At 65.6% G+C, this 20,256-nt stretch overlaps 4 protein-coding genes across 15 annotated transcripts in view; 1 reads left to right on the top strand and 3 right to left on the bottom strand.

Annotated features, from left to right (window-relative positions):
- Positions 1-506: 506 nt before the first annotated feature.
- Positions 507-10,432, bottom strand: ZGPAT (zinc finger CCCH-type and G-patch domain containing). 2 transcript variants are annotated; one of them, XM_045980235.1, is made up of 7 exons: positions 10,318-10,432; positions 9,301-9,939; positions 2,966-3,099; positions 2,646-2,801; positions 1,642-1,761; positions 1,153-1,552; positions 507-920 (listed from the first exon to the last, which is right to left on the bottom strand). In XM_045980235.1, the coding sequence occupies exons 2-7, from the start codon at positions 9,882-9,884 to the stop codon at positions 782-784; spliced, it is 1,533 nt and encodes a 510-aa protein (XP_045836191.1). In that variant the 5' UTR covers positions 9,885-9,939; positions 10,318-10,432; the 3' UTR covers positions 507-781. The 2 variants fall into 2 exon arrangements, with proteins under 2 accessions (XP_045836191.1, XP_045836190.1); XM_045980234.1 differs by lacking the exon at positions 10,318-10,432 and adding an exon at positions 10,031-10,184.
- A 16-nt stretch (positions 10,433-10,448) lies between these two features.
- On the top strand, positions 10,449-17,649 carry ARFRP1 (ADP ribosylation factor related protein 1). 5 transcript variants are annotated; one of them, XM_045980274.1, is made up of 8 exons: positions 10,449-10,566; positions 10,968-11,065; positions 11,221-11,299; positions 11,480-11,562; positions 14,757-14,838; positions 15,029-15,099; positions 15,661-15,761; positions 15,832-17,649. In XM_045980274.1, exons 2-8 carry the CDS (start codon positions 10,973-10,975, stop codon positions 15,917-15,919), a joined length of 597 nt encoding a protein of 198 aa, XP_045836230.1. In that variant the 5' UTR covers positions 10,449-10,566; positions 10,968-10,972; the 3' UTR covers positions 15,920-17,649. The 5 variants fall into 5 exon arrangements, with proteins under 5 accessions (XP_045836230.1, XP_045836228.1, XP_045836226.1 ...); XM_045980272.1 differs by having other exon boundaries at positions 11,221-11,308; XM_045980273.1 differs by lacking the exon at positions 10,449-10,566 and adding an exon at positions 10,573-10,882 and having other exon boundaries at positions 10,920-11,065; positions 11,221-11,308.
- TNFRSF6B (TNF receptor superfamily member 6b) lies at positions 17,604-19,260 on the bottom strand. Of its 2 annotated transcripts, none has more exons than XM_045980263.1 (3): positions 18,557-19,260; positions 18,268-18,471; positions 17,604-18,032 (listed from the first exon to the last, which is right to left on the bottom strand). In XM_045980263.1, exons 1-3 carry the CDS (start codon positions 18,948-18,950, stop codon positions 17,746-17,748), a joined length of 885 nt encoding a protein of 294 aa, XP_045836219.1. In that variant the 5' UTR covers positions 18,951-19,260; the 3' UTR covers positions 17,604-17,745. The 2 variants fall into 2 exon arrangements, with proteins under 2 accessions (XP_045836219.1, XP_045836220.1); XM_045980264.1 differs by having other exon boundaries at positions 17,604-18,029.
- Positions 19,261-19,409: 149 nt separating this feature from the next.
- Positions 19,410-20,256, bottom strand: part of RTEL1 (regulator of telomere elongation helicase 1) — a 28,994-nt gene continuing 28,147 nt past the window's right edge. For 5 of the 6 annotated variants that reach the window (XM_045980203.1, XM_045980205.1, XM_045980209.1 and 2 more), the window contains 3 exons: positions 20,087-20,191; positions 19,897-19,997; positions 19,410-19,795 (listed from right to left, as the gene is read on the bottom strand). In XM_045980203.1, the coding sequence (XP_045836159.1) occupies positions 19,715-19,795; positions 19,897-19,997; positions 20,087-20,191 (287 nt within the window). In that variant the 3' untranslated portion in view covers positions 19,410-19,714. The remainder of the gene's footprint in view (positions 19,796-19,896; positions 19,998-20,086; positions 20,192-20,256) is intronic. The other variant, XM_045980204.1, reaches the window with a different exon arrangement.

Here is a 20,256-nt window from a genome sequence, read left to right as displayed (position 1 = left end):
TGTGAGGTCTAGACACCACCTGGTGGGCGTATGCGGCTGGCCAGCACCCGTCCCAGAGCCCGTCACGTGGTCTCCAGCCCCCAGAAGATGGGCACACGCAGGCAAGGACACAGGCACAGCACGGGAACTGGGTGCCCTCGGGGCCACCAAACCCCGGGGCTGAACCCAGGCTCTCAAGACTCCCGAACCCACACCACCAGGTCCTCCTGCCTCATTCATGGGCTGCCCAACCACTCATCACCGGCCACGACCTCCCGCTGCCGCGGCCTCAAGTCCCACACTTCTGTGGGCGCCAGGCAACACAGGGGCACCTGAAGCTCTGACCCTCTTCACGGCTGCTGGCAGAGCCCCATCCAAGACAGCGAAGAGAAGGCCACAGCCCTTTGGGCCCTCCGTCTCTGGGCAGAGGGCAGCAGCCTCACTCGGGGCCCCTCCAGCCTGGCCCCACGGCCCTGTGCAGAGATCCCTCTACGCCCCAAGAACCCACAAGACGGCCGAGCCTCCACTGAAGGACACCAGAACACAATCACTTTAATGTCCTTGCTAAGGAGACCCCCTAAGACACTGGCGGGGGGGCTCAACGGGCAAGTAAGTGTCCAGAAGTGGCCCCTGCAGCCCCATCTCCATTCAGCAGTGGCCGGCAAGGCTGGGTGCGGGGGCCGGCGTGGGAGCTGGCCGGGCCCTCTTCCGGTGGAGTCTAGTTGTTGGGTGACGACGAGTCTTCCGGAGGGCAGCCAGGGGCTGGGGGCCCTGAGCTCTGTCCACTGCACGTACGGGGGCTCTAGAACTCAGTCATCTTCTTGTGGGTGTCTGCTTTCCTCTGCTCACGCCGCAGGCCTGCCTCCTGGGCCTGGAGCTGCCCCAGCTCCCGCTGGGCTCTGGCCAGCCTCTCCTGCAGCTGGGCAGCCGTCACACTGTGCCTAGGGAGGAGCCTGCCATTCAGCGTGGGCTGCTGGGCCATTGGCAGGAAGCCCCCAACGGCTGTAGCCACCGCCCACCCCCCTGCAAGCATCCAGACCCTCCTCAGACAGCCGCCACCCTCCGGTCAGAGAAAGCTCCTGCATGGGAACGGGGGGCCAGATGCCCACAGCAGGGCTGAAGGCACCGCCACCCCAGCGTCTGCCCTCTGCGCGAGCGTGGCCCCACACATACCGGCCGGTGTTCCGGGCAAGGGCCTTCTGGATGCCCCGGATGTCCCGCTGGGTTTGCTCGATCTTCTTCTCCGTCTGGAAGAGCTGCAGGCTCAGGGCCCGCTTGGCAGTCCTGCTGGCGTGGTACATCTCCTTACCGCTCCTCCTCCCGGGGGGGGCCGCCCCGGCCTCCAGGGCCTCAGGGGCCCGGCACTGCAGCTTTTCGTTCAGAAAGTCAAACACACTGCGAGGGGGAGGGCGTCCGCCCCCGCCCTCCCGGCACTCCGGGGGCCTCCGGGGGCCAGCCTGGCTGCTCCTGGTCCCCTTCTGCAGCGTCTCTACGCACTGGTCCAGCGACTTCCCTCGAGGGAGCACCACAGCATGGATGGGCTCCACCCGGCCCTCTGCGTGTCGGCCCAGACCTGCGGGCACACAGGGCTAGCGCCGCTGCTGCTGGACCTGAGCGGGGCTGGGGCGTCCCCCTTCTCTCCCCAGCGCGGCGCACACTCACCCTTGCCAAACTCGTAGCCCATCTTGGCAAGAAGTCTGGAGCCAATGCCCCGGGTGTGCACCTCCCAGCCAGCGAAAGCAGAGCTACAGGTCCCGTGGTCAGCAGCACCGCGTTCCACCACTGTAGGGAACAGGGCGGTGGCGCAGCCCGCTGGACACGGAGCACCCTGGGCTCCGGCCGGCGTTTGCCCAAGAGCTCAGCTCTGGCCCAGGGCCGAGATGCCTGGCACCTCGGGCTCTCCATCAATTGCCCAGACCTGTCACTGGCACGAGACTGTAGGCCGAACTCATGGCAGAGTCTGATCGAGTCCGGTCCAGCCCTCCCCACAGCTCCGCACCCCAGGCCACAGGGCAGCCCTTCCCCACTCGAGCCCCCCGGACCCACCTTCTCAGCGCTGAGCTCCCCTGCCATCCTGGTAGGAAGTCAGCACCGACCTCATGGCTCAGTCCTCCCCGCCCCCCACCATGGAACCAGGGGTTCAGAAACTACCAACCCACAGGACAGAGGCTGCAGGGAAGCCTCCTCTCTATGCCCTACCTGACCCCTTGCAAGGGCCGGGTCCCCAAGCGATTCCCAAAACTCTCCTGCCCCTGGCTGTCTGGACCCAGCCTCTCCTCCATCCACCAGATCCCGGGCCGTGTGGAGAGCACTGAAGGCGCCCACCGGCCTCTTTCTGCAACCGACTCTGCGCCAGCCCTGCCTCGGCACAGGGCTTTGGCGTGTGGGCCGTGCGTCTGTAACCTGCTCACGTGCTCCCCGGAGACGAGGGCCAGGGCTCTGCGTCGGCGGCTCTCAGGGCCTGGCCCTCGCCCTGCACGCTGTCACCGCCCCCCACCTCCCCAGGCCCGAGTGCCCCCTCTGCAGAGCGCAGCCCGCCTCCCTGCGGCCACACTCCCCCGCTGTCTGGTTGGACGGTCAGAGGCCCTGCCACCCGGAAGCTCGCAGGGTGACTGCTGGCAGTGTGTCCCCGTCCTGGCTTCTGGGACCTTGCCCTGCCGCCGCACCTCTGGCATAGCTGGGGTCGTCCGCGTCGCCACTGTCAGAGTCAGAGGACCCCGTGGGATCCGTGCGCAGTGGGGGCAGGATGCTGTCTCCCTCCACCACGGCCTCCTTCAGCAGCAGGGAGTCAAACTTGACCGTGTAGTAGCCGTTATCCACATCTACATGCAGAAGACAGGCCAAGTCAGTGGCCTCCGTGGCAGCAGGAGCACACTGGGCATTGGGAGGAAGGTGGGACCGAGCTCAAGGGTGGTCTCGCTTCGCCTGGGCACGCAGCAGGGCTCTCCAGGAAGGGCCCTGTCTGACAGGACCATGGCAGCCTCACCGGTTATCCGAGCTGGGTACCAGAGGCCATCCTGCTGCTTGGCCAGACACGCAGAGCCGGCCTGTAGGGAGCTCAAGTCCGGGTCCTGGAAGGGGCGCAGCTCATCCACAGAGACCACCTGCCCGTGGGAAAACCTGCCGAGACAGCCGCAGGGGACAGGGGCTCAGACACAGCACACGAGGGCAAGTGAACCCAGCAGAACCGAGTCCACCTGCCTGGGCGCTCCCGTGAGGGGAGGGGGAGATGGGAGACAAACGGACACACATGTCGTGCACAGAAACATGTCCGTTCACACGCGTACACACACACACACAGGTGTAAGCATACGCACACCTGCCCGGCGCACACACAGGCACACACACCCGCGGGCACACTCTCACTTGCAGGGTGGATCTGGGAACCCTGAGGACCAGATGCTCTGTGTCACGCTCCAGCTTTCTGGGCCGGAGCAGCAACGCGGCGGGCAGACGGCTGCGTGGTTAAAGCCCCCATCGCCTCTCCACCGGCCAGGAGGCCCTGACGCGAACGGCCACTCAAGGCAGGTGCGTTTCTGTGTCACTCACAGGACCGCCAAGTAGGAGAACACGGCGCTGACAGTGATGTCTGACCTTCAGATGCCAGCGAGCCAGCGAGCCAGCGCGCCAGTAGCCCAAACCGAGGGCGCCGGCGGGGCTCAGTGGGTGAAGCCTCTGCCCTCAGCTCAGGTCATGGCCCCAGGGTCCTGGGATCGAGCCCCACGTCGGGCGCTCTGCTCCGCGGGGAGCCTGCTTCCTCCTCTCTCTCTGCCTGCCTCTGCCTACTTGTGATCTCTGTCTGTTAAATACATAAAATCTTAAAAAAATAAAACCAAAATCGAGAGAGGGAGGGGAGGGGAGAAGAAGGCGGCAAAGAAAGAGGAAGAAATGCGGGGACAAAGGACTACGAACTTCAACTCTGCCAAATAAAGGCATCAAAGACCGACCACACGTCCACTCTCCAGGGCCAGCGCTTCGCAGAGGAAACTGCGTCAACCCTACGAGAGCGACAAGGACTAGCACCTACTCCGCGCAGAGTGCTGTGCCCCGCAGGTCCTTCCAGGCGAGGACTGGTGTAGCACAGGGACCGGGAAGGAAGAGGCTCCGCCCGCTCTCATGGGGGGACAAAGATGGCCACAGACACCTCCTCCAGTAAGATCCTGGGCAGTTCCTTCTCCAACCTGACTGTCCTCAGGCCCTCAGGACGCCGCCAAGGACTGCGCAGCACCAGCAGCGGCAAGCCCGGCCCCGAACGCTCGGCAGCGGTGACTCCGGAAATCCGTGCTCGCCAAGGAGCGGCAGGACACGATCCAAAGGGGAGGCCTACACCCGGGACTGAGTTCCACCAGAGACCCACGGTGACGCGCGCCTCCGCAGACACGCACGTCCTCCCCACAGCCCCCCAGACATGCATGCCCCCTCACACACCCCAGACACACACGTCCTCCCCACAGCCCCCCGCACACGCCCCCCCAGACACAGGCCCCACACATCCCCCAGACACGCACGCCCTCCCCACACCCCAGACACATACGTCCTCCCCACAGCCCCCAGACACACACGCCCTCCCACCCCCACAAATACCCCTCCAAAGACATGCAGGCCCACACATTCGCACCCCAAACACGCCCCCCTACAGACACATGCTCCCCACAGTGCGTGCCTTCCCACAGACACACGCCCTCCCCAAGACATGCGGACTCACACATACCTCCAGACGCGCTCCCAGATGTGCTCCTAGACACACACACCCCGCAGACACGTACGCCACATTTTCCCCCGACACATGTGCCCCCCAGACACACCCCCTACAGACAAGTGTGTCCCCACACGTCCTCCTGTGCACACACAACCCCAGAGAGACAGACCCACAGATACACACCCACGGACATCATCAATTAAAACTCCTCTGCGGCAGCCTTCAGTGGCAATAGAAGCCTGAAAACTTGGTATAGCCCTTAACCTGGGAAAGCGCGTCCAAGAAATGATACTAGGAAAATAGTAATGAAAGTATGCAAAGATTCGGCTCAGAGGATGTTAACCAAATACAAAAGACTTGGAAATAACCTAAGTTTCCAGCCATGGGGAGTAGATAATGGCCTACCCACGAAATGCGTTTAAAACTGCAGCAATGGGCAGACCGATGACCAGCCTGACACAGAGCAGCCAGGACCCAGGACGAGCGCTGTGCACACACAACGCTTCCCTGGGCGGAGGAGGGGCGCCGCACAAGTCAGGAATGGATGGACTCGTGGTTTCGTAAGGGGAAGGCTGGAAACTGGTTTCCTGCATTAAAACAACCCAACTCAATCACCTACTTCGCAACATTCACAGAAATGCATTCCAGGACAAACAAAACCTGAACTTGAAAACAAGTATTCAGAATTATAAAGAAGGTTCTGAGTTCCAGCTGTGGCCAAGTATAGAAAAACAAGGTCAAAACGGAGCAAAATGGTCCAAACTCACAGCTTCAAAACTCTGGAAATGCAACGGAACATAGTGGTTAGGCATTATTTTTGAAAAAGTGCTCAATTTGGGGCCAGAACGGGAGGTGGGAACGTCTGCAGCCTTCACAGAGGGGGCGCTTCCTGCTTGCCCCTGGAGGGACGTAGGCAGGGGTGAGAGCCGACGAACCTGATGAAATCAACAGAGGACCACTGTGGTGGCCGTGGCTGTGGGCCAGCGGGAGTGGCCCCTGCCGTTTAACAGGGTCCCTAGCAGGCACCTAACAGGGACTTCAGGACCCTGAAAACCAAACGACCACATAAGGGCCCCACCCTCCAAACACCCCTGCTTCTCCAGAAAACACGTGCATGTGTCGGGAGCTCCGAGAGATGCCAGGGTCAAGTGAAAGCCGAGGGAGACTGGGGGCTGGCTGAGCTCAGAAGGTGCCCCCCAGCCACCAGGACTGACTGACCGATAGGGAGAAGCCTTCTTGGTGAGTGTTTCAGACTAAGCTCTGCCGAAATCACTGGCTGGCCGCAAAGCAACACAGACAGAAGTGACTCCCAAAAGGCCAGGCTAAAAGGTAAACATAAATTTAAAGATTTGAGCAGAGATGGGCGCCTGGGTGGCTCAGTGGTTTAAGCTGCTGCCTTCGGCTCAGGTCATGATCTCGGGATCCTGGGATCGAGTTCCGCATCGGGCTCTCTGCTTGGCAGGGAGCCTGCTTCCTTCTCACTCTCTCTGCCTACCTCTCTGCCTACTTGTGATTTCTCTCTGTCAAATAAATAAATAAAATCTTTAAAAAAAAAAAAAAAGATTTGAGCAGAGATACCAGAAACTGCATGCTATGAGGGGAAGACTTTGGCATTCAGATCCAGAAAAATACCAAATTAAAACAAAATACTGAGGAAAACAATTCAGAGTAGAGTCACCACAAGACATTATCTGAAACAAAAACTCAGCAGACGTGCAAACAGGCAAGTGGGGGAAGCCTGCATAGAAAATTAGAAAATCAACAGATTGAAATTTGTCAAATACAGTGAAGTTCATGAGTCCGTAAGGATATTAGAAATAATTTTCAAAGCTCATTTATTACTTTATCAGGATGAAAGAGAACCCATTCATTATCTTGGAGATGAAGCAAAGAAACAGAAAAACCCAGCATTTATCCTGAATCTGCTATATGAACTGTACCCTGGGTAGCCCAGTCACGGATGGGGAAGCGTCTCTTCACGGCTAGCAAAGGAAAGCGGACAGGAAGACTCCACTTCGCAGTTCGTGCTCAGCTCTGATCACCGACGGCACCGACGGCTGCTACCGTGACACGAGAAAAACTGAGACACCAGGCATGTCTTGAAAAAACAGCCTCTAGAGTCTTGCCGCAGAGAGTGAACCTGCCTGTGGTCAGCTCCCCTGAAGCAGCTGCCAGCGGGCAGACGGACGTGCCGGACTGCGCCAGCCATCCTCCACGATGGGCCAAAGGGCCCAGGCTTTCAGCGAACTGCCAGGCCAGGAAAGGCTGGGAGATGGGTGGGGACAGCCAGACTCAGACACAGCCGCTTAGCGAGCGGGACCGCACCACGGGAGTCCCTGGCACAGTTACAGACCAGTGACCAGCTGGAACGAACACGAGGCGGCGGCGAGAAGAGAAGCCCGGAATCGTGGTCGCTTGGGAGGAGGGAGCACGTTGTTTGGCTTGAGGTGCAGGGTGGGGCTCTGGGGGGCGGTTGGCAAACTTGCCGTTGTGAGCTGAGCGGTGACTGGGGGGCTACAGTAATCCCCACACTGGGTACTTACTTCCCGCATCTGGCCTGGCTGGGCAGCAAGGTGAGGTGAGCGTCCACTGGGAGCTCACAACACGTGAGGTGCGGGTCTAAACTTCTTTGTACGTATTAACGCATTCCGTTCTCCCCACAGCTACGAAAGACAATTCTCGTCTGTTTTACAAATAAGGAGACTGAAATGCAGAAACTACGTTTGAACAATGCAGGAAAAGATGCTGTACCTCACTAGGAACCAAGAAAATACAAACTCAATCACGATGCCATTTCCCCAGCTCGCAGCAGGCAGCGCAAGTCAGATAACGGCAGGGCAGGCAAGTGCAGAGGGGACCCGCGACTAAGACGTGTGCCGAGTACAGAACCGGACACTGCATGCTCTCTCCGCACAGGTTAGGTGCTAAGGAAATTCCCGGCAGGTACGCAAGCAAACACCTATTAAGATGTTCACAGCAAGTTGTCTGTCATAAAAACTGGAAGACAGGGGCGCCTGGGTGGCTCAGTGGGTTAAGCCTCTGCCTTCGGCTCAGGTCATGAGCCCAGGGTCCCGGGATCGAGTCCTGCATCGGGCTCCTTGCTCCTCGGGGAGCCTGCTTCTCTCTCCGCCTCTGCCTGCTTGTGTGCATGCCCTCGCTTGCGTGCTCTCTCTCTCTCACAAATAAATAAAATCTTAAAAAAAAAAAATCAGACACCTGGGAAACGTCAGAAGGAACGAATAAATAGAGCATACTCGCGAGGAAAATAACACAGCGGCTGAAATGAACCAAAGAGCTCCGGAGACATCAACACAGACGTCACTCACAGGCACACGTGCTGGAAAAGCGGCAAAGTGAGCCGCTTGTTTTAAAAACAGCACAAATACACACTCTGTACACGATCCCGTCTGTGAACAGCTAGTGTCTGCTGGAAGGAAACACAACCCAGTTGTGATCCCAGCCTCCCAGAATGGGGAAGGGCTGTGGCAGAGGGGGAGCCAAAAACATTTCACCGTTATCTATTTTACTTTCAAAAGGTAAAGCAGGGGCGCCGGGGCGGCTCAGCTGGTTGGGCGTCCAACGCCGTTTCAGCTCAGGTCACGGTCTCAGGGTGGGGCTCTGCGCTGAGCAGGGAGTCTGGGGGAGACGTCTCTCCCTTTCCTGCCACTCCCCACCCTACTGCACGTTCTCCCTCCCTCTCACAAGGAAATAAGTCGTTTAAAAAAAGAAAAAAAGGCAAAACAAACGCCAGACAGCGGCTGGGTGTTGGAAGTCGCGACAGTCACGTCCGGTGCCAACAGAGCACGGAGCATGGGACGGCTCGGCACTTGGGGGCCAAGTCAGAGCTGACCTGCCCGTGCGAGCTGGCGTGGGCTTGCGTGCGCCCTCGGAGCCAGGCAACCTTCCTCTAGGAGGGCCCGGCTCGGGGGCTGCTGCAGAGATGCCTTAACGCTGCCAAACCCGAGCACTGCCGGGCCCAGAGAAAGCAGCCCAGGGAAGCGTCAGCGAGGGCCGTGGGGTACCCCGAGGCACGAGTGGCAGAAAGGCCCGGGCGCTACTGCTCCGTTCCTTGGCTGATGTGCTCACCAGCACGGGGCGCGCTCTGTGAACTCGTCAGGGACACGGGCGGGTCACGCGCTCCCCACACGCACGTGCCGCTTCAGCAAGACTCACGAGGAGAGAAGGAAACGGGTCAAACGACACCGGACCCAGCAACAGCCAGAGAAGGAGGCACAGTGTCCCCGGACTGCCGACCAAAACGCACGTTACGCCCCGGCAGCCCGGGTAAGCGCTTCCTCCGACGACGACGAAGGCGCCAAACCGAGGTCAGCACGGGAGGAAAACGCAGCCTTGCGGCGCCGCAGGAACCTCAGCGCGAGCAAAGCGGGTCGCTGTCGGTGCCGGTCCGGCCGTGCGCACCGGTCCCTTCCGGAACCCGCTAACAGTGCAGGCAGACGAGGGCGCACGGGGAGCCGGACGGAGCCTGGCAAGGGCCCCTGGGGACCCGCGGGGCAGCACCCGCAGCGGCCGGCCTTCCCCGCCCACTCGACAGGTCCGGGGAACCCAGGGCCGAGCCCGCGCGCCACCTCCCCCGCCACCCCGCGCCGCGGCGGGCGGGTTACCTGCAGTGCTCCTGGAAGCGGCACTTGCCCTCCAGGAAGAAGGGGCAGGGCTTCAGCGACTTGTGCGTGGGGCAGAGGCAGAGCACGCGGACCGCCGCGGCGCCGTCGCCCGCCGCCTCCGCGCCCACGATCATGGCGTTGTGGTACTGCGGCGCGCCCCAGGGGCTGTAGAACGGGGCGTTCACCTTCCTCCCGCTCCACTGCCCCTCGCCGTCGTCCTCGCCCTCGTCCCGCCCCGGCCCCGGCCCGCGCGGTTCCGGCTGCGCCTCCCGCGCGGGACCGGCCTCCAGCTCGGCCGCGGGCGCCGCGGGCCCCTCCACGCCTTCCGCCACGGCCTCCTGGAAGGCCTGGGACTCGGCGTCGTGCGGGGCCGCGCGCGGTCCGTCCAGGGCGGCCAGCAGCTTGCTCTTCCTCACGGACACCAGGCTGGCCTCGGTGAGCGCGATGAGCTCCTTCAGGTCCCCCTGCAGCCGGCGCAGGTCGGCCAGCTCGGCGGGGTCCAGGCCGGCCCCCAGCGCCAGCTCCACCTGCCGCAGCTGCCCGTCGTAGGTGCGCAGCGCGCTCTGCAGGCTCTCCTCGTCCATCCCGCAGGGCCGCGGCGCGGGGCGGGCGCCGGGGGCCTCGGCGCGGGGCCCGGAGCTGCAAGGAGGGCGGCCGCTGAGCCCCGGACCCGCCGCCCTCGCCGCCCCGCCACCCCGCGGGGCCCCCGGCCGCGCTCGGCGCTGCTCACCACGGCCCGTGCAGCCGACGCGGGGCGCCGCCCGTCTGGGGGCCGAGAAGAAGGGCCGGGGAGCTTCTCGGGCCCCGGCCCCCCGCCTCCCACCCCGGCCCGCGGCTCCGCCCCGCGCTCGCCCCGCGCCGGCCGCGGCCTCTCCGCCCCCGGCTTCGGCCCCTCTCCGCTCGGCCTGTCACCTCGGGCCCCGGCCCCGTCGCCCCAGACCGCGCCCCCGCGCCCGGGCCGGGCCCCTCCTCCGCGCGGGCTCCCGGCTGCCGCCATAGAGACCCCGCCGGCCTCACCGGCTAGAGCGGCTGGCGCGCCCGCTTCCGCCCTCGCAGCCCGCGGGCGCTTCCTCCCGAGCGCCGCCGCCGCCGGAAGTGCCGCGCGCGGGGAGCGCCGGGATGCGGCGCGCGGGGAGCGCCGGGACGGCTCCGCCCTCCGCGGGCGCCGGCCTGCGTCCCGTCGGGCTGCGCGCGAGGTCAGCGCGGGGTCAGCGGCGGTCGGCGGGGTCAGGAGCGCGGCGGCTCCGTGGCCCGGACGGGCGCGAGGTAGGCCGCGGGGCCGTCGCCTCCTCCCGGGCGGGTGGGGCCGGGCCACGGGGCCCGCGGGCGCGGCGGGGACTTGCAGACGCGGCTCCGCCGTGAGACCCGGGGTCCGGCTGGGCGTCGGCGGTCGGGCGAGGGGCCCGGGCGACCTCCCGCCGCGGCCGGTCCGCGCCCCCTGCCGGCCCCCGGCCTCTGGGCTGCCAGCCCCGCCGCCCCGCCGCCGCCGCCCCCGCCCCCGCCGCCCCGGCTTCTGAAAGCCGCCGGGGGTTCCCGCGGGGGGTCTGCGGGGGGTCCGCGGGGCACCTGCTGGGGGCGGGCGGGGGGCGGCCCGGGGCGGAGGCCCGGCGGCGCGGGAGGGGTCCCCGGTGCGCGCGACGCCGGCCCACGCCCGTGTGTCGGCGCAGGCGGGATGTACACGCTGCTGTCGGGGCTGTACAAGTACGTGTTCCGGAAGGACGAGTACTGCGTCCTCATCCTGGGCCTGGACAATGCGGGCAAGACGGTGGGTGTCCATCGCGCCGCCGCCCTCCGAGGGCCTTGGGACCCCACAGACGCGAGCCCCGGGGGCCGCTGTGGGAGAGACCCAGGGCGGGACGCTGGGGGCTGGGAACCGGGATTGGGAGGCTCCAGCCCTGACCCGCGTGGGCCTCTCTTCAGACGTTCCTGGAGCAGTCGAAGACCCGTTTTAACAAGAACTACAAGGGGATGAGTCTGTCCAAGATCACCACCACCGTGGGTCTGAACAGTAAGGGGCCCTGAGGGCTGTGGGGTGTGGGGCCGATCTCTGAGGCCGGCCGTCCGCAGCCCCCGCGGGCCCCACCGTCGGGGAGCCCAGGGTGGCTGGTCCGTCTTGGGGAGCCGGGAGGCGGCGCGTGAGAGACAGGCCCCGGCCTCACCCGTCGCCCTCTCCCCGCAGTCGGCACTGTGGACGTGGGGAAGGCTCGCCTCGTGTTTTGGGACTTAGGGGGCCAGGAAGAGCTGCAGTCTCTGTGGGACAAGGTAAGACACTCACCCCGCCGCGTCCCCAGCCACGCGCTGCCTGTCCCTTGGAACATTTTTCTCCAGGTGACGCCCCCCCCGCCCCCACCGTCCTCCTGTTCCTGGGAAGGCCACAGAGGCCCCTTGTTTCTTCCCCGTGAGCAGCTTTGTGGCCCGTGTTGTTCTCGAGGCTGCCCCGCTTCTGTTCCAGCTCCCGAGTCCTTCCCCGAGGAGCGAGGACACACTTGGTCCCTGTGGGCTTAGAGGTTGGGCTGGTAGTCACCCAGGACGAGACGAGCGACGGCTGAGAAACGGACGTGGGAAGGAACCGTGCCTGCAGGATGCTTAGCGTCCCCCCGGGCCTGAGTCTCCTTTGCTGGGCCCCTTCTCTCTGTTCTGCCTTAGGACCTGTGCTCTGGGGCAGCCTCTGTCCCATCAGGAGAGGGTGTTCTCGGAGGCCCGTAGCCGCTGCCTCCTCCCTGACGTGGGTTTGGGGCATTTCTGGGACCCCCAGTGCGATGCTCTTCCTCCCACACGCTGTGGTCGTGTCGGCCCGGCCGGTGCTGGGCGCTGTGAGCCGGCCGTGCGCCCGTCAGACGTAGCCTCTGCCTTAGGCAGCCCCGGCCTGGTGGACTGGTGCATGCAGCAGCAGGGGCACAGGTGTGCCCGTCCCCACGCTGGCGCGACTGGTGGGCGCCCCGGTGCTGGGGCTGCGGGCGGGCTCAGCCGACACTTAGCGGTTGCGAGTGTGCGTAGAGCGCCCAGGTCCTCGGTCTTGCCGTGACTGTGGCAGCTGGGACCCTGTCACCTCCTCCCAGTCTTTCTCTGAAGTGACGTCTTTTGCTTTGGCTTCCTCTGGTGGCAAGAAGGTCCCCAGCAGACTCTGGCTGTTTAAGCCGGACGAGGCAGAGCGAAGCCGGGGCCTGTCCCTCTGAACCGACAAGGACTTGAGTGCGGAGCGGAACGGGGTCTGACGCGCTATCCCAGGCCGCGGTCTCCGGAGCAGATGCTGACACGGAGAGGGGGATGGGGGGGTGTGTGGAGGAGCAGCTCCAGGGGGCGGAGCTGCGAGGACGTGAACGGGCCAGGGCAAGGGTCAGCTCAGGTGGCTGGCCCAGCGGGGAACCCGGGGAGCACGGCTCCTCCCAGCTGCATCCCGTTAGGCCGGGCTGAGCAGGACTCCTGCTGCCTGGTGGGGCGTCACAGTGGGCTGCCCCGGGCAGCTGTGGTTTGGGGAGGGGGCTCTTGGTTCAAGTAGGTTCTGCGGGAGGGAACAGGTTCGTGCCCTGGGTGCGCTGCCCGCCGCTTGCACCCACAGCTGTGACCGGGCCCTGGCTTCTCCGGGGCTCCTTCCTGGGGCCAGGCTGGAAGAGGGAGACGAGCCTTGCAGCTGGTGGCGTCCCCCTCCCTAGCTGCTGCCACCGCTGGTGGGTCCCAAGAGACCCCTTCTCTGCTTGATTTCTGGGTTCCTCAGGAGCTTCCCGGCCCCCTGTGGAGCGTGGAGCGGGCTCCCTGCCTCCCCTGCTAGGCCAGGGTCTCTGCTGGCCCCTGAACCCATGGTGCCCAGTGCGTCCCACAGGCAGCCAGGGTTTGTGACCCCGCAGGTCTCTTTCTGAGCCTTCAGCGAAGGGGTGCTTTGGGGGGTGCCCTCAGCCTTTCAGGGTGCAGAGCTGTGAGAGGGGCAGCAGGGCCCCGTGGGTCACCAGGATGGACGGGAAGTAGAACTCGGGCCCCATCACGATTCCCAGGTGCTGCGGGCTGGGCCTGATCCCCTTCACAGTCTGGTGCCAGGACGCTCGTTGGGCTTGTTGTCGTGTCGTCCCAGGCAGGTGACCGGTGGACCTTCGCTCTGCCTCCATGCGGGCTGTGTGCTGCTGCCCGTGGGTCTGTCCACGGACCAGCCTTGGGCCACAGCTTCCCACACAGATGAGACGGGGGGACTGCCGTGCCTGCCACAGGGGGCACTTCTGGCCTCTGTCCCTCCAGGCCACATCTGAAAGATCAGCTTGTGGCCACGGGTGAGGGTGCCTTGGGGTCGAGGCGGCTTGCTGTGCTCTCGGTCCTGCTCACGCTCAGCCCCAGATGTCCAGCTCCTGTTGCTCTGACCGCTGCTAGGCCATCATGTGACACCCGTCTGCCTGGCCGGGTCACACGCTGCAGGGGTTGTGAGGTGATCCCCGCCCCAGCCTTGCTGCCGGCTTCATGCAGTGGCCCTTCCCGCCCAGACACCTCTGCTGTCGGGTCGGCCGGCTCCCCCTCGTCAGCAAGACAGCTTGCTGCCCAGAGCCCCTGCAGGCCCCGTCACTGGGCACGAGTCACCGTGTGTGTGACTTGCGGCCTGCAGACCCTGGGTGGCCACCTGTGTCGGGCAGCAAGTGCAGATAGGAAAGCGGTCTCGCGTGGGGCTGGGAGCGGTCAGCGTGCCCGGTTACAGCCTGAGAATCTGCGGAAGCTGTTAGGCCTGTGTTCAGCTGTGCTCGGCTTGCCGTTCCACCGTGTGCGGTTTCCGGGCGCTCGTGACTGCTGGGGCCGCGGTGCTGCTGTTGCTCTTGTCTGCTGGGTGACGTGTCTGTTCCAGTTTTCTTTCTGATTGGGCAGGCGGCGGGCTCACCACGTCCACGGCTGCGCCCCGTGTCCCACGCTCCATACCCCTCTCGTGCCCCACTTGGTGCATCTGTCCGGCTTTGTCTGCACAGAACTCTTCCCCAGGCCCCGGGCTCTGGTCCCGCTGCTCTTTGCGTGCCGGGGGCTGACCGCTGTCCTGGCCCCAGTCCAGCACGCAGAGCTCCGTGTTGCTGGCCCTGTCCTTAGCCCTGCCTCGGCCCTTGGTGGCCTTTCTGTAGCTCATTGGTGGTATGGCCACCGGGCTTGCTGTCCACGCTGGCACGTGACCTGGCTAGTGCCCTCCCCTGCTTCCAGAACTGCATGGGGACCAGCTTGGGTTGGGCTCCAGCTCTCAAGTCCTGCTCTTTCCTCCAGCCACCATCAGGCCAGCAGTCGTGGGTGGTTTTCAGAAGCAGATGCTGAAGTGGCGTTTAGGGGCACAGCACCCGGGAAGTGGACAGAGGGTTTGGCCACCCCCTGCCCAAGGTCAGCAGGCCCACCGTGAAGGAGTCTGGGCTGCGTCGCCATCTGCCTACCTTCCCATCCCTGAACGTTCCCCCGAAGGGCCTTCGAGTGCAGGGGGTGGCCCAGCACCTGCTTTCTCCCCCCAGTACTATGCGGAGTGCCACGGCGTCATCTACGTCATCGACTCCACGGACGAGGAGAGGCTGGCTGAGTCCAAGCGAGCGTTTGGTGGGTACAGCCTGGCTAGGGCTTGGGGGGGGGGGGGGAGGCAGGCAGGGCCGGTCCGCCCATCCCGTTGGCTGGAGGTTGGGTCCACACCAGGCAGGCGGGGCCGTGGCCCGGAGTGAAAGGCACTTGGGGAGAGGCGGGCAGGCCTCTCCGCGTGGGTGCTCACCGCCACCTTCCCGCCTAACCTCAGAGAAGATGGTCACAAGTGAGGCCCTGGACGGCGTCCCCATACTGGTGCTGGCCAACAAGCAGGACATCGAGGTGAGCCTCTCATCCCAGCATCCCCACAGTGTGGTCCCAGCGTCCGTGGGCTCCATCACCGGGGGTTGGGGGCAGGGTGCCTGCCCCGGACACCCCAAGCCACACGTGCCCCGGGTGCACAGAGCCCTCCCAAGGTGCGCGGGGCCTTCTCTCCGCAGGAGGGTGGGCGTGGCCTATCCGTCTGCCCCTGGCATGGCTGCCGGCGCGTCGGGGGGACACCGGTGCGGGACGGGATCCCAGGGTGGGAGTCAGCTCTGACTGGCTTGTCTGTGGGGCAGGGGCTGCCTCGGGGCCGTCTGGGTGGGGGCCTGTTTCTGCAGCACCTGCCGCACCTGCGCCTTCAGATCGGGGGCGCTGGAGGTCCCTTATATCTGCCCCTCGTGTCCTGTGGACGGCCGTGCCACCTGCTCCTTCCTCTCTCCCAGACCACTAGTTGCAAGAGCCCTCTAGGCAGAGAAGCCCTGAGCCCAGCCCCTTGCCACCAAGACCACGTCCTGCCCCGGGGCTAGGGCGTTCCCTGCAGGGTCCGGGACCCTGCCCCTCACTGCTCCCCTTCCCCAGACTTGCCTCTCCATCCCCGACATCAAGACTGCGTTCAGCGACTGCAGCTCCAAGATCGGCAGGCGCGACTGCCTGACCCAGGCCTGCTCGGCTCTCACAGGGTGAGTGGGGGGCTCTCGCCCCGGGGGAGGCGGGCCCTGAGCGCCCCCCTCATGCCTGCTGTCTCCACAGCAAAGGGGTGCGTGAGGGCATCGAGTGGATGGTGAAGTGCGTCGTGCGGAATGTGCACCGGCCGCCACGGCAGAGGGACATCACGTAGGTGTGGCCGGTGGCCATCGGTGCCCACGACTGGTCCCTGAGTGCCCGCGGAGCGCTCCTGCGGGCTCCCCGCCGCCAGTCCTGGGGGTCGGGTTTGCTTTGCTTTTGGTTCTTCGTTGCTTTGTTTTCTCTTTAAGACAAACTTTTCCCTGTGTCCGTGCAAGTGTAGGTATCGGGAGGCTTTTGCCGAGGGATCAGGGCAGCAGGACCCCCCCGTGACTGCTGGGGGTGTGTGCCCCAGCAGCCTGCCTGCCTTTCCCAGGGGTTCAGTCCGGAAACGGGCTTCCCCGGAGCTGCTCTGTGTAGCTCCCCCCACAGGGGAGGCTGTTGGGATCGTGACTATCCTCGGCCTCCGTCCCCTCTGGCCCTGGAGATGGGTTGGGGGCTGGTGTCCTCTTGAGAGAGGGAAACCTGGCCCACTTCGCTGGAGGCCCGTGGGGCCCTGGGTTCTGGGCCTCAGAACAAGGGACAGGACGCCACCTCCTTTGGATCCCCAGCAGGAGGGGAAGGAGTGATTGTCCCCTCTCTGTGTGTCTGTCACCAATCTGGGACAGCCAGTTGCCCGTGCGGGGGGGTGGGGGGGTGGGAGAGGAGGGCACAGTGGGGTGTCAGGAAGGTGGGCTGGGTTCCCACGGAGCCCGGGTTGGTGCTGTGCCGGGCCTTCATTCCCGGCCGGGGGTGAGGGGCAGCGTCCCCCTTCTGTCTGGGGACAAGCTGTCCGAAACCCACTTCCAAGCGTGTGCCCGGTAACCGGATCTCTGGGTGAGACGGGTCCTCGGGCCGCCGCCTGCATGGCCCCTGCTGGAGCTGTCCATCGCTCCTGGCTGGAGTGTGTCCAGAAGCGTGGCAGTCTGAGTCGCTGCTGTCCATCGCCCCTCCAGGAGCCCAACCCTGGCCATGGACTCGCGGGGGGCTAGGCAGTGACCACAGCACCAGGGGCCCCCAGGCTGGAGCTCGAAACCATCTGGACACTGCCTTCCTGCTTCTATGAGAAGGGCTGAGCCAGAGGCGTCGGGGGGGGGGGGTGGGGGGGGTGGCTGGTGGCTTCCTGCCGGGAGCCTGGGCGCAGTTCCTGAGAAAGGCTGAGTCAGGGCTTGGGGGAGGGGGGGCGCAGGTGAGGTGACTCATGGGCTGGGGGGGGCTCCAGGGCCCATGGGACAGGCTGGGAGTCCCCCAGGCTGCCCCTGGTGCAGTCCAGCCCTTCTCTGGGCCTGCCTGAGAGGAAAAGCCCTGTTTCCCAGAAGAGGCGGTGGTGGGTCGCACCCAGCCTGGAGGAGGCCCTTGGCTGGTCCCCTCCTGGGAAATCCCCTGCGTCCTGGGACCGGGTGGAGTTCAAGTGGAGGGGCGGGGTGTGGGGGGGTCTCCTGGCAGCCCAGGGCAGGGGCTTCTGCTCCCAGGGCCAGGCTGGGTCCTGTTCGCTGCAAGAGCCCTGTACTGGGTGGCCGGCTCTCCATACTGTCACAGACAGGCATGGCCTAGGGGGTCATGGAATGAGCCTCGGTCGCCATGGAGCCCACAGCTGGAAGGGTCGCACTTGCTCTAATGCTCCCTCCCACCGAGGGTCTGTTCCATGTGGGGCGATCGGCAACCAGAAGAAGCGCGTGGAGCTCGAGCGCGCTTGGGGGGCGGCGTCCCCACCCGATGTGCCCGCTGCGCACCTGCAGACACACACGGCTCACACCACGTTGTGCAAACAGCTTCATGAAAATAAACCTTGTCCGTGCAGCAGGAGCCCGGAAGCTCGGCTAAGGTTACTGCGGTGCCTGCCATGGGGGGATGCCATGTGGGGCCAAAGCTTGGGAGGAGAATAAATAGGGGGCAGGGGGCTCAGTGCGCCCAGAAGCGCGTGCGGACGCTGCGCTCCAGTCCTGGCAGCCTGGCCTCGTGCAGTGCCTGCAGCAGCCGCGCCCCCAGTGTCCCGGGCTGCGCGTCCCGGAGCTCCGTGAGCCGCCGCCACAACCTCAGCTGCAGCTCCGCACGGCCCTCCCTCGGGGCCGCGGGACCCTGGGCCTCCGGGCCCCCCAGCGCCTGCCACAGCCGCACGAGCCTCTTGGAGGACACGTCCTGGAAAGCCACGAAGTCGATGACCGCTCGCTCACACTCTTCGGTCCCTGCTGGGGAGTCGGGATGCCGTAGTGAGGGCCTCCACGTGCCCTGGGGGACGCCCAGCGAGGGAAGTCCCTGCCCATGAGTGGGTGTCAGGGGCCCCAGGGTGTGGGGTTGAGATGCCAGAGCACTGCTGGGTGACCTCGGGAAAGCAGTTCGCTCCCTGGGACTCTGTTTCTGCCGGGGTGGGGGAGGGGAGCATCAACCCCCCACACCTGTTTCCCTGCCCCTCCCCCCGCTCACCTGGCCCCCCGGGTGCCACGGTGCTGAGCGGGAAGCCGGTGCAGCTGGTGCACAGGGCATCGTGGGAGGAGGAGCCTGGCACGTTGAGGACCAGGCCCAGGGCGGTGCAGTTGCGGTGGGGCTGGCACTGCTCAGAGCGGGAGCTGCTGGCCGAGAAGGTGCCGGGGGGGCACGGCCGGCACTGCGTGTTCTGGCTGGAGCTTCCTGGGGATGAGAGGGCAGGAAGGGGTCAGGGGAACTGGGCTGCTGTCCTCCGTGGCGCATGCCCCCTCCCAGCCCTGCTGCCCACCGGGGACAGCCACGCCGGTGCCAGGCGGGCAAGGCGCGTGCTCCAGGCAGAAGCCGGCGTGCGCGAAGAAGCCGGGGCGGCAGCGGCAGGCACGGTTGTGGGTGGCCTGGCAGGGCCGCGCCTCCTCCTCGCGCTCCCCGCAGATGACGTTGCAGTAGCGGCAGCGCTCCAGGTAGTTCCAGAACTGCGTGTAGTGACGTGGGGGGCACGCGCTGCACGTCGTGGGGCTGTCCCGGCGGCAGGGCCGCTGCACGAAGGTGCCTGGGGGGCACTGGCTGCACACGAGCCACTCCCGAGTCTCCACGTCCCGCCATGGGTAGGTGCGCTCGGCCGCCGCGCGTGCGGCCAGAGCCAGCAGCAGGGTGGCCAGTACCCACCGCTCCAGCGTCCCCATGGCCCTCACTGGGGCAGCAGCTTGGCCTCCCGCAGCGCCAGCCCCCACAGCCGCTGCCGCCCCACACTCCGACAGGGGCAGAGCGGTGGCCTATATAGACCGGCCTGGTCACGCCCTTGGGGGAGGGCTCACCACCTCCAAGGGGCCCGTGTCCTGGTTCTCAGCCGCGTCACCACCCCTATGGCCCCTCCTCCCCCAGGAAGCCCCCTTTTGTTCTCGGCCGGCGCCAGCCTGCTGGGGAACAGAGTCCAGGGCCGGGCCTGGGAGGGCGCTCCCCACACCAGATCCGCCAGCCCGGGTGACGTGGGGAGTCCCAGGCTCTGCTCCCCTCCACTGTCCTGCATCTGCCCAGCCTGCGGCCCCTCAGCGTGCCCTTGCGCGGACAAGGTGGGAGGGGGACCCCACTCAGATGCTCACAGCTTCCTTCCCAGCACCCTGCGGTCCCTCGCCAGACCCTGGTACAGTGTCAATGACTTTATTAGGCAGCCGGTCATCTGATTAGAAGCAGGTCCGCTGCCCACACTCTGGTCCTGCAGAGGAGGCGGGGGCACACGGCCCCCCAGCTTCCTGTCCTGGGCTCGGGGCTCAGCAGCGGGGCTCTGGACCCTCCACCCACCAGCCCACAGGCCCCGGAGGTGAGCCGACCCGCCCCAGGCCCTGGCAGGGGCGGGGGAGGGGGGGTGCTTCAGGGCATCTAGGTGAGCGCAGACCCTGCGGAGAGGCCCGTGTCCACAGGGTGTCAGCCGGCCCCGGGGTCTCCACACTCACTGGGGCTCCGGCCAGAAGACCTGCGTGATGCTCTGCTTCCGGGCGGGGGCGTGACAGGCCGGGCACGTTCTAGAAGCCTGTGGAGACAACAGGAGCGCTGCCCTGACCGCCCCCCCACACCCCCGGCCACCAGGCTGGGGACAGCTGTGGGGTGTGTCCGCAGGGCCCCACTGCCAACCTGGAGGAGCGGACGCCAGCAGGCCCGGCAGCGCTGGAAGTCGCAGGAGGGGCACCGGAAAGGGACCGTGTCCTCCGCCCCGCAGCCAGGGCAGGCCAAGCCTGCGGCAAGGGGGCCGCCGTGAGCTTGCGCCTGCCGCCCCGCCCCCACCCCGCAGCCAGCATTCCCTGCAGCCCCTCCTGGAACCTACCCGACTCCGCGGGGGCATGCCCGCGGGGGGCGCTGGGGGACCCGCTGGGCGTGAGGAGGGCAGAAGGCTTGCTCTGGGTCGTGCCATTCTCGCGCTGAGGGGCACCTGGGGACGGAGCCAGTCTGACGGGCTTCTCTGCGGCCCGGCCGGCGGGGCTGAGTGGGGCTGGG

The sequence above is a fragment of the Meles meles genome, chromosome 16 (genome assembly GCF_922984935.1).
Source record: "Meles meles chromosome 16, mMelMel3.1 paternal haplotype, whole genome shotgun sequence".
Lineage (NCBI taxonomy): Eukaryota > Metazoa > Chordata > Mammalia > Carnivora > Mustelidae > Meles > Meles meles.
Note: the sequence above shows the minus strand (reverse complement) of the source record. Positions and strands in the feature narration are given on the sequence as shown.